We start from the raw sequence: 11,959 nt of genomic DNA, 5'->3' as shown, positions 1-11,959 counted from the left end.
ACGTTTATTTGATTGTTTATGTTTACAATATTTAAGAAATTACTTACATGTGGTATCAAAGCATGGTTTTGGAACCCATGATTTTCCTTTAAGATTATTGTTTCTATGAATTTCTTATGCACCCTAGAATTTAAAATTGAAGTTTTTGATATTCCGCTGCACTTAACCTTGAACATTATAAGTTGCGAGATCAAAGATTTTCTTTCATTAATGGGCATTACGTAAGGTATTTTGAATTGTTTGCTTTGAAGATTATTATATTATTATTTTTTATGAATTATGTTTTAGCTTTATTAGTGGCCTTATTGTTAAAAGAATTAGCTTCCGCCATTTGTTATTTTTGTTGCCAACAAAGCTAGGGACACCAACTTTTTTGCACTGAAAATGTGTACCAGCCTACATGTCCCCTGACTCACACCAATAATTCAGACGTGTGATTAAACAATAAATATTTTTCTAGTAAATATGGACGGCCGTTCTCAAACATGGACTGTATCCATTTACTACGGACGGGCATCCCCATTTTATAAGTAAAATGAAATAAAATATTTTTATAAAAATTAGAGACAGCCGTTAATCCGTTATGGACGGCCGTCCATTCATTTTGGATAGGCGCCCACAAATAAGGGACGTTCGTCCTTAACCCAAATATGAAAATAAAAAATAAAAACTTGACGGGCGTCCGTAATGACGCCCGTCCATTATTTTTCACTTTATAAAAAAACTTTTGAGTTTATGTCTTGCATTAGCTGCTATTGCAACTTTTAGCACAAAAATTGTATAATCCACCTTATGGCCCTTCCCATAAAAATTTATGAGGAAGATAATAAACATCCCACACAGTAGCATCAAAAGGCAAATACAGGATTAATAAACAAGTTACAACAACTGGCTGTCAAAGGATCAACCAAAAAACAAAAATCCCAACAACCCAAACAACAGCCATTTCCATACATTTCTTTTCCGCTTGGTTTCCAAACCCACCATCATATCGACCAGGCAAGAGAATACAAGTTCTAAAATGGAGGTTAACAGGCAATCGAGGTTGTTAAAACCAGAAAAGCTGTATTTCCGGCTATAGGCTGGTGACTAGCTGCATTTTCTAGTCGCTCCCATGCTTCTTTCCGCTTCTCAGCTACCAAGCTTAGCCTTGCTTCTTCTTCCCTAAACTGAGAGTGGCAAGACATGAACAGTACGTCATCCATCTCTGAGAACATCTTTCTGACATTCAGAGTGAGGTTCAGCACTGCTGGGTTCCAATGGTTTTGAGCGTTTTTCTCTAAAACTGGAAATATGACGGGTAGAACCACCTGCTGGTTATGTGCAATCAAGTTGACAATTTGATCGTTGTTCCACAAAAAAAGGGCCCTTTCAGCCACCTGAAGAAAATGAAGTTAGAGAGAACATATCTTGGAGCTTCTTTTTTAGGCAAAAAGCAACATTACTAGAAAAAGACTTCTAATATATACAGTTTTTTTATAAAGTGAAAAATAATGGACTGGCGTCCATTTATTACGGATGCCTGTCCAAACGTAAGGGACGGCCATCCACAATTTGTGGACGGGCATCCCCAAAGTTTTTTTTTTTTTTTTCATATTTGGGTTAAGGACGGGCGTCCCTTATTTGTGGGCGCCAGTACAAAATGAATGGACGGCCGTCCATAACGGATTAACGGCCGTCCCTAATTTTTATAAAAATGTTTTATTTCATTTTACTTATGGACGGGCGTCCTTTAAATTGGGATGTCTATCCGTAGTAAATGGACCCCGTCCATATAATATGGACGAGAGTCCATGTCAGTGAACGGCCGTCCATATTTGATGGACGCCCGTTCACTAGAAAAATATTTAGTATTTAATCATGCGTCTGGATTGCTGGTATGAGTCAGGGGACACGTAGGCCGGTACATATTTTCAGTGCAAAAAAGCCGGTGTCTATAGCTTTGTTGTTTTGTTGCACTTGAAAAGTGACGAATTGGTTGCAGATTTTTATTATGAAATAAAATTCTGTATTTCATTGTTCTGGCTTACGTTTGAATTCGTGGGTACTTGAGATGTAATATCACATATTAGTTGTTTTTCTATTCATGTTAGGCTTGCTTTAGTATTTATTTATTTATTTTTATTAATGCATGTTCCTTGTATTATTTTACTTGCAATGAATTCATGAAGTTTGGATCCCATGACACTTTTATCCTTTGACGGTTTAACTCAGGTTTTAGCCTTCAATGGTTTAATTTAGATTTTACTTCTTTATTACATCTTCAAGTGAATTTATATATTCTATTAAATTCAAATGCTCTTTGGTCTAGAGAGTTTTACTAAAGAATCCTATATGTATTTAAAGCATAATAATGCAAATTCATATTGCAATAAAGGATAAATTTAATTTTCTCTATTTTGGTTTCATGGGTGTTATAAAATACTTATTAATATTTTATCGCAACCATGAATGAAAGAATAAGGATGATTTATAAATAATTATTTAACTCTATAGAATATTACAGATAATTTATTCTAATGTTTAGTAAATTATTCAAGTAAATATTCTAATTATGAGGGTTGATATATATAAGCTTATGTTTGATATTATGATAGTTTGTAAATCACCAAAGTGGCCAAACTAGTACGTTGTTAAATTTGAAATATGAAAATTTTCAAGCTGTCCTTTTGATGCCAGAATTTTTAAAAGTCTTTATCCATAAGAAATTTAGACATACCCAAATGTAAGTCAGTTTCTATGCATAAAGAATATAAAGAGATGAGTTGTTATTTTTCATTGATTTTATTTATATATCCAAAGATAGTTAATATAATTAATTAAAAATATATGTAATCACCTATAAAGAAATATAGGCATGTTGAATGATGATATATCCTTATATCTACCCAAAGGAGAACTTTGATATATATTACTACATTATATTTTTTGGATATATTTTTATTTAAACTAATGGTAAGTATTTAATTGCAGTTTCAGTTCCTCTTTCTTTACATTCTCAAGTATCATCTGTTGTCATGTTTAACGGATTGAATTTCTCATAATGGAAGGAGCAAGTTCATTTCAATTTGGGAGTTTTAGATTCTGACATGGCTCTCAATGAACAAAAACCTACTGATATTATTGATACCAGCACTTATGAAGAGAAATTATATCACAAATCATGATATAAGGCAAATAAACTCTGTCTAATGTTTATGCAGATGACAATAGCTGGCAACATTAAAGACACTCTTCCACAAACTGACAATGCTAAAGAATATCTTAGTTTTGTGGAAGATAGATTTCGTTCTGCAGATAAATCGTTGTCTGCAACGCTGATGTCTTCTTTGACAACCATGAAGTATGACAGCTCTTGAAGTATGCACGATCATCTTATTGAAATGAAGAACATAGCGACAAAATTAAGGAGATTAGGTATGGACATTGATGATGATTTTTTAATTCACTTTATTCTTCACTCATTGCCTCCTAAGTATGGGACATTTCAAGTAAACTTCAACACTATTAAAGATAAGTGGAGTTTAAATGAATTGTCTAGTAAGTTAGTACAAAAGGAATTAAGGTTGAAGAATCAAGGAGGTCATTCACTTAACCTTGTGAAGCATGAAGCTAGTAAAAAGAAGACAAAAAGAAGCAAGAAGAAAGGATTGAAAAAGGATGAGTTTAAGGATGATTCTAAAAATCAAAAGGAGGAACGCAAGGCCGATAGATGCCATTTTTGCAAGAAACCTGAGCACCATCAGAAAGATTGCCATAAATGCAGGGCCTGGTTTGAAAAGAAAGGTAAGGCAAGTGCTTTAGTATGCTTCTAGTCAAATTTGACTGAAGTTCCTTATAATACTTGGTGGCTTGATTCTAGTGCTACTGCTCATATTCGTAATACAAAGCAAGGATTCTTTATAATCCGCAGTAGCAGATCCAGAAATTTTTGTTAGGGTGGGCCAAAATAAAATCTAATTACACATTAATATTTTTGTTAGGGTGGACCAAAATCCAAAAATTATATATATTAGTATTTTTTAAAATAAAATTGAGGGTGGGCCAAGTGGGCTAGATCCGCCCCCGACGATCCGGACCACAATTCCAAATGAAAACTTTACGTTTATGGGGAATCGAGTGAAGGCTTTGGTAGAAGGAATAGGGACTTATCGCTTGATCTTGGATACCGGCCATCACCTAGATCTATTAGAAACCCTTTGTGTTCCTTCTATTCTCATAATTTAGTTTATCTTTCAAAATTGGACATTTCTGGTTTTATTGTTAGGTTTGGAGAACGTTGTTTTAGTTTGTATAAGAATACTATTTTTACTGGATCTGGTATTCTTAGTAATGATTTATATGAACTAAATCTTGATCATATTTTTACTCAATCCCTACTTACAGTACATCATAATGATGGAATTAAGCGTGATAGATTAACGAAAATTCATCTTTCTTGTGGCATAGACGTTTGGGTCACATATCCAAAGAACAAATAGAAAGGTTAGTGAAGAATGAGATTCTTCCAAATCTAGATTTTACTGATCTTGGAACGTGTGTGGATTGCATTAAGGGAAAGGAAACCAAACACAATAAGAAAGGATCCACAAGAAGTTCATAGTTTCTTGAAATTATACACACCGATATATGCGGACCTTTTGAAGCTCTAACCTTTATTGGAGAAAAGTATTTCATCACATTTATTGATGATTTTTCACGTTATGGTTATTTGTACTTGTTGCATGAAAAGTCTCAAGCAATTAATGCCTTTGAGATATATATTAATGAGGTTGAAAGGCAACAAGATAGAAAGGTGAAAATCATACGTTTGATAGATGTGGTGAATACTACAGGAAGTATAATGAATCAAGACAATGTCCAGGTCCATTTGTCTTGAAAAGCGGGGCATATGTGCACAATACAATATGCCAAATACACCTCAACAAAATAGTGTAGCAGAAGGGCGTAATATACCACTAATGGATATGGTTAGAAGTATGATGAGTAACTCCTCGTTACTCTTATTATTGTGGATGCATGCTCTAAAAACCACCGTGTACTTATTGAATAGGGTTCCTAGTAAAGCAGTTCCTAAAACTCCTTTTGAGTTATGGACTGGAAGGAAACATAGTTTAAGGTACTTGCATGTTTGGGGTTGTCCGGCGAAAGTAAGAATCTATAACCCACATGAAAAGAAATTAGATCCTCAAACAATCAATGGTTACTTTATTGGTTATCTAGAGAAATCCAAAGGGTATAGGTTTTATTGTCCTAACCATAGTTAAAGAGTTGTGGAAACTAGTAATGCAAAATTTCTAGAAAATGATGAGATTAGCGGGAGTGATAAAAAACGGAAGATAGATATCAAAAAGATAAGGGTGGGCACTTCCTTTCCTAAATCTACTCCGGATGTTGTTCCTATTGTAGAACATTTCAATAATAACGAACAACAATTAAATCAATAATCATTCCATGAAAAACCTAATCCATTAAGGTCTAACGAAGAAGTATCACCAGAATCATCATAAGAAGGTCTCAAAGACAAAGAAGACCTGCAATTTTAGATGATTATGTGATTTACTTGCAACAATCAAAATTTGACATTGGAATTAATAAGGATCCGGTTTCATTTTCACAAGCAATAAATTGTAAATAGTCTGATAAGTGGATTGATGCTATGAATGAAGAGTTGAAATCCATGGAACAAAATAAAGTTTGGGATCTGTTTGAGTTGCCTGAGGTTCAAAAAAAAGTTGGTTCTAAATGGGTTTTTAAGAACAAACACAATTCAAATGGCAACATAGAACGATATAAAGTCAGACTTGTTGCCAAGGGTTATACTTAGAAAGAAGGTATTGATTATAAAGAGACTTTTTCCCCAGTTTCTAAAAAGGACTCTTCAAGAATTATTATGGCTTTGGTGGCTCATTATGATTTAGAGTTACACCAAATGGATGTGAAAACAGCCTTTCTTAATGAAAATCTTGAGGATGAAGTTTATATGGACCAACCTGAGGGCTTCTTAGTTGAAGGAAAATGTCATATGGTGTGTAAGCTTAAGAAGTCAATATATGGACTTAAACTTGCTCCCACTGATCTTTTGGTATATACACCGATCAACAGTGTTTTTCTTAAATCCAAAAGAAGTTATATATGGACCAACCTAAAGGCTTCTCACTTGAAGAAAAATGTCATATGGTGTGTAAACTTAAGAAGTCAATATATGGACTTAAACAAGTTTCTCAACAATGGTATCTTAAGTTTAATGATACCATAACATCTTTTGGATTTAAGGAAAACACTGTTGATCGGTGTATATACCAACAGATTAGTGGGAGCAAGTTTGTATTTTTAGTCTTATATGTTGATGATATTTTGCTCGCTACGAATGATTTGGGCATATTATATGAAACAAAGAATTTTCTCTCAAAGAATTTTGAAATGAAAGACATGGTAGAGGCATCCTATGTGGTAAGAACTGAAATATTCCAAGATAGATCACAAGGATTGTTGGGGTTGTCTCAAAAAGAATATATTGAGAGAATTTTAGAGAGGATTCACATGGAATCATGTTCAGCAAGCATTGTCCCTATACAAAAAGGGAATAAATTCAGTCCATGCAATGCCCAAAGAATAATATAGAACGAAAGAAAATGGAATCAATTCTATATGCTTTGGTTGTTGGCAGTTTGATGTATGCACAAACCTGTACTAGACTAGACATTAGTTTTGCTGTCAGTATGTTAGGCAGGTATCAAAGTAATCTAGGAATTGATCATTGGAAAGCTGCAAAGAAAGTTTTGAGATATATGCAAGGAACGAAGGACTATATGCTCACATATAGAAGATTTGATCATTTAGAAATAATCGGATATTCAGATTCAGATTTTGCTGGATGCCTTCACAACAGAAAATCTACTTTTGGTTATTTGTTCCTATTAGCTAAAGGAGTAGTCTCATGGAAAAGTGCTAAGCAGACTGTCATCGCTTCATCAAATATGGAAGCAGAGTTTGTGGCATGTTTTGAGGCTACAATTCATGCATTATGACTGCAAAACTTTATTTCATGACTTGAGGTTGTCGACACCATTATCAAGCCGCTGAAAATTTACTGTGATAATTCTGCAGCAGTTTTCTTCTTCAAGAACGACAAACACTCAAGGTGCTAAACATATGGAATTAAAGTATTTTGTCATTAAGGAGGAGGTTCAGAAACAACGAGTATCTATCGAACATATTAGGACATATCTCATGATTGCATATCCCTTAACTAAAGGATTGCAACCAAAAGAACATGTAGATAGAATGAGTCTTGGTTATAATAATTGATGCATTGACACTCAGAGCTCAATAATTTGTGTTTCTGATATATACCTAGCCCAATGGCACTCATGTTACTTGGCCAAGGTATAAGTCCAAGGTTCAAGTCATAGGGGAGGCGTTCGCAAAGTGAAAAAAAGACCACAAAGTGAAACAAAGCCATAAGGGTCCGAAGGAGGAGTGGCCAAAAGGACCCATAGCGGACAATACCTTGGACGTGTCTGACGCGTGGGGAAAAACCTTGAGCCAAAGTGACGAGATAGTGTATATATATATATTGATCTTGTATTGATGTATACATAATTGACAAAGAAAATAGGATAGTCTTTTAAGACATAATCGTGGACCAATATGTTTATATAACTTATAGACTGAGTATGATGAATGACTATTTGTAGTGGTGCATGGAAGGAAATATGTTACATAAACAACATACAACCGCCATGCCTCACATTTAGTAGTTTGTTATGCTAAGGTGATTGTGATCGGCACAAAGAAAGATTTCATTATTATTGTATGCTTGATGTTATATCATTAACCACTTATATTAGTTTATCAGAAGAGCCAAGTGGGAGACTGTTGGAAGTGACTCATCAGTTGTCCACTAATTTGAATTTAATTCAAATATTGGCAGTTACTAGTTGTTTTAAATTTGTCTGTTACATGTGTAATAATTTTTTTATCAGTTACATGTGCAAATAAATTTGATTGTTACATGTGGTTATTGAATAATGGAGCTTAGCCATTGGATGGATACTTGATGGCCATATCAGATTAATTGTTATTCTTTATATATAAACTGGTTCTCCCTCTACCCATAAGAGTTAACGTATTTTTCCCATCAATTTTAACGTTATATGTAAAAGGGTTAAAGAGGAGAAATCAATTTTCATCTCAAAGTTTTATTATCACGGCTTTAGGATCAAGTATGTTTTCTCCCAATAATTGTTTAATTATTTTGTTTTATAAAATCATGAAGTCTTGAGATCTATGTTTATTTGATTGTTTATGTTTACAATCTTTAAGAAATTACTTACAATGAATACTATATGGATTATCTAAACCAACAACATTTTCTAAATTAAAGTTTTTATGTCGTAAATACATTGTGAATAAATATACATGTGTCATATGATTATTAATAATTTAATATATCTATATCTTCTATATCCTAAAATTTAATGAGCCAAGATAACATTAACTATAAAGATATCACATCATCCTACAATTAATAAAATCTATCACATCATCGACAACTTTATAAAAGCAACATTACTTGTAATAGATAGAGAAAATTGAGATGTTAGTAGGGGTATAAATAGACTTTTTCTGTATTTTTAACTGTTTACCAACGTCCATTAATATGATGAGGAGCTCGTTCAGCCTCCAAACAATGTCCTAGGTTTGAGTCTTCGCTACTAGTCGTTCGTGTAGTGGTATATTTATGTCTCATGCTCCACGCACGAAGGTCAAGGGAGGACCTAGCCCCTTTGAGTGTAGGCCCCGACTTCTGAAAAAAAAAAAGTTTGTTTAGAATCTCTCCTTATCCTTTCAGATTCTATATTTCTTTATTAATTTGATATTTTTGTCCTCCTCTTTTTTCCTAATTTAGTCTATATAATATATTACATAAATCACTATTAATTATAATTTTTATTCTATGACCTAGCCTTATTGTCATTTCATTTTATTTGTACTTACTTTTCTGTATTTCATCTCTCTACCTAATTAATTACTTAACAGACATTAATGTCTTCTACTAATAAATGATTTTATATTGTAACTTACTTCTATTTTTAATGTAAATAAAAATTAATAATTTATATAATTATAAACTAATAATCTACTTAATAATTAACATTATTTTTCCCCGTTTTAATAAATTTTAAATGATTATGTTATACTCTTTTCACAAATCTATCCTCTAATTAATGACAGTAATGTGACATAATTAAAAATAATATTCATATTATAATTTAATTTAAATCATTTATTTAACTTTAATCATGACAATCTAGTGTTAAGAGTAAACAAAATTGTTTACTATTTAATTTTTTAAAGAACTTAATCATATAAAACATTACTATAAAAGTGCATGTAACTCAACTCATTTTTCTATTTTGCCATTGCTTCTTCCCTTCCAATTTCATTACAAATTTTCATAAGACACCAATTGGTAAGAGAAGAATTTGAATTGAAAGCAAATTAGATCAAGATTTAAGGTTTGGAGTTTAGGTTTATGGTTTTTTGCTCTCTTCACATTAAAGAGATTTTGTGGTTTTTTAAAAGTTTTCACTAGTTGGTTGGCAAACAATGACGGAACCGCGGAGGCCTCCTCAGCAAAAATCCTAGATTCGCCACTGGCGAAGGTACCCCTAGCATTGGCTCGGCCCTCACATAGGTGCAGCGGGAGTACCTCTAAATGTTTATGGGGTTAGATGGTGCAATGTTCCGTTTTGGGTATGGGATCAACCCCTGTTCATACCCATTTTATTCACCAAATAAAACCAATTAATGGGATATCATAGTAAGGGCGCCAGTTTATGACTAATTTCTTTATGCGTTAGGGGGAGATTGATTAATAACCCCAAACTTACCATCTAATTGACAATTTCCGAAACTTCAAGCGTATTTAATGACTTTTGCCAGGGAGAGATTATCATTAGAAAATGAACTCTATCCTTATATATATAATATAATATATACATACCCTTTAGTATATTAAAATACAATTTTAAGACCAAACAAATATACAATTCCTAATGCAAGGTCATAAGAAAAGTGAAAAAAAAAAAGATCAAACACTGTTACTAGTGGAAGATTTCAAGACTCAAAGATCTTGCTTTACTTTTAGATCCCACTAAATCTTCTCAAATAGACATGAACTTTGTTTTCATTAAGTAAAATATATATATATATATATATAAAGCCATTGACCCAAAAACCTAAAACAAAAACAAAAAAATTCAGAAAACATACATTTTCATGTCTTCACCAGGCAATATGTTCAAGAATTCCCAGAATCACATCACAAATCTCCTTCAAACCCCGCTCTCTCCGAGCAATCTCCGGCGGGTAAACCAGCCCCGGAAACCTCTTAAACGCATTGTGACACGCGTTCGGATAATCCGCCGCCGCGGTGACGTCTACTGCGACGTAATCATAATTCTCCGAGGCCAAGTATTGAGCCGAATCCTGCAAAGCATCGGCGGCAAACGAGTATTTGTCTGCGCATTCTTTGAGAACCCTCTTCAGGACGGTGTCGTTGGACGCGCTGCTGAGCGACTGCGACGACAAGTATGTGGACGTCGCGGTGGCGTTGGCGGTTCCGACACCTATCATGATGAGTGCCAGGCCTTTGGCGTCCACATTGGCGCTGGTTGAGTTGGATTTGAGAGAGGAGAGGCAAAGGTCGTAGTGCTTGGTAAGTTTGCAGGTTTTTTGGATGAAGTTTGAGTCTGCGGAGGCAGATATGAGGAGGGAGAGGAGGAAGATGAGAATGGTGGAAGCCATTGGAGAGAGAGTGAAGAACACAAGTTGTTTTGGTGATTGATATTTATATAAATGTGTTGGTTCAGTTGTTGAAGAAGAGAGAGAGAAGTTGAGTAAATGTGAACGAGTTTCCTCTGATTAGGTGAAGCTAAGAAAAAGCGTAGGTTTATATTTTACTTTAAGATATAGTGGTTTTTATGGTCTTAATTAAACTTTGATTTTTCTAAAAACAATATTATTGGTTTCGAAGATTGGTAGGAAATTTGATCATTATAAATCTTTTTTATAAAAGGGTTATCACCCTAGTATCATAAAAATATGAAAAAAATTAATATGTTAATGTAATATATATCAAAATAAGCAAATTTTTTTCTTTATAATAGTCTTAACGTGTACATGTGTACTCTTAAAGTACAAATTAAGACAATCGTTTATAAATTCAGTGCTATATATATAAAGTTATTCTTACTCATTTACTAATTTTTTTTTTTTTTTTCTTTCAATGTAATGCAAAAATCTTCAATATATATTTATTGTTCTGTGATCCCGAGTTTGTGAGCCTGGCTAAACCTTACAACTCTTTATAAAATTCATTGCTATATACTGTATATACATAAAGTTATTAATTCTCATTTGTTCACAATATTTTCTTTTTTATAACGTAGAAATCCCTTATACATATATATAATGCAAAAATCCCCTATATTGTTTTGTGAACACGAGTTTGTGAGCGTGTTCACCGAACCTTACAAGTTACAATCTTTGGAGAACAAAGAATAATAGCTTCTAGCCATGTAGGTACACATGAGGAGACATGAACCTCGAATCCGAAACCTTGTGACAGTTAAACATATATAGACTTGTTTAACCTTTCATGAGTAACATTAATTATATTTACTAATGTTGGTAAACAAAAAACCTGTTTTTAAAACAATATGGACGCCCGCATTTTATGATTTTCGCATAACCATATTATAACATATAACTTGATATAAATCTTATATTATTAATTGATTGATCTAATAATATTATGAATACTATGATAAATTACATAAATTATGTTCGTATATATCGTATGGTTGGTTGAATGGAAGGAGTTGTTTGGCAAGTAGTATATAGGGTGTTGATAAAGGCCTTGTTTTGGCAGTTTGGAAGCTGCCATAGC

The 11,959-nt window shown here is 33.2% G+C and overlaps 1 protein-coding gene across 1 annotated transcript; it reads right to left on the bottom strand.

Moving 5' to 3' along the window:
• Positions 1-8,723: 8,723 nt before the first annotated feature.
• On the bottom strand, positions 8,724-10,838 carry LOC116142861 (cell wall / vacuolar inhibitor of fructosidase 2-like). Its single transcript, XM_031428272.1, has 2 exons — positions 10,282-10,838; positions 8,724-8,812 (listed from the first exon to the last, which is right to left on the bottom strand). Exon 1 carries the CDS (start codon positions 10,813-10,815, stop codon positions 10,294-10,296), a length of 522 nt encoding a protein of 173 aa, XP_031284132.1. The 5' UTR covers positions 10,816-10,838; the 3' UTR covers positions 8,724-8,812; positions 10,282-10,293.
• Between the last annotated feature and the right edge of the window lie 1,121 nt (positions 10,839-11,959).

The sequence above is a fragment of the Pistacia vera genome, unplaced genomic scaffold, assembly GCF_008641045.1.
Source record: "Pistacia vera cultivar Batoury unplaced genomic scaffold, PisVer_v2 Contig1132, whole genome shotgun sequence".
NCBI classification, from domain to species: Eukaryota; Viridiplantae; Streptophyta; class Magnoliopsida; order Sapindales; family Anacardiaceae; genus Pistacia; species Pistacia vera.
This window is presented reverse-complemented; position numbering and strand designations above follow the sequence as displayed.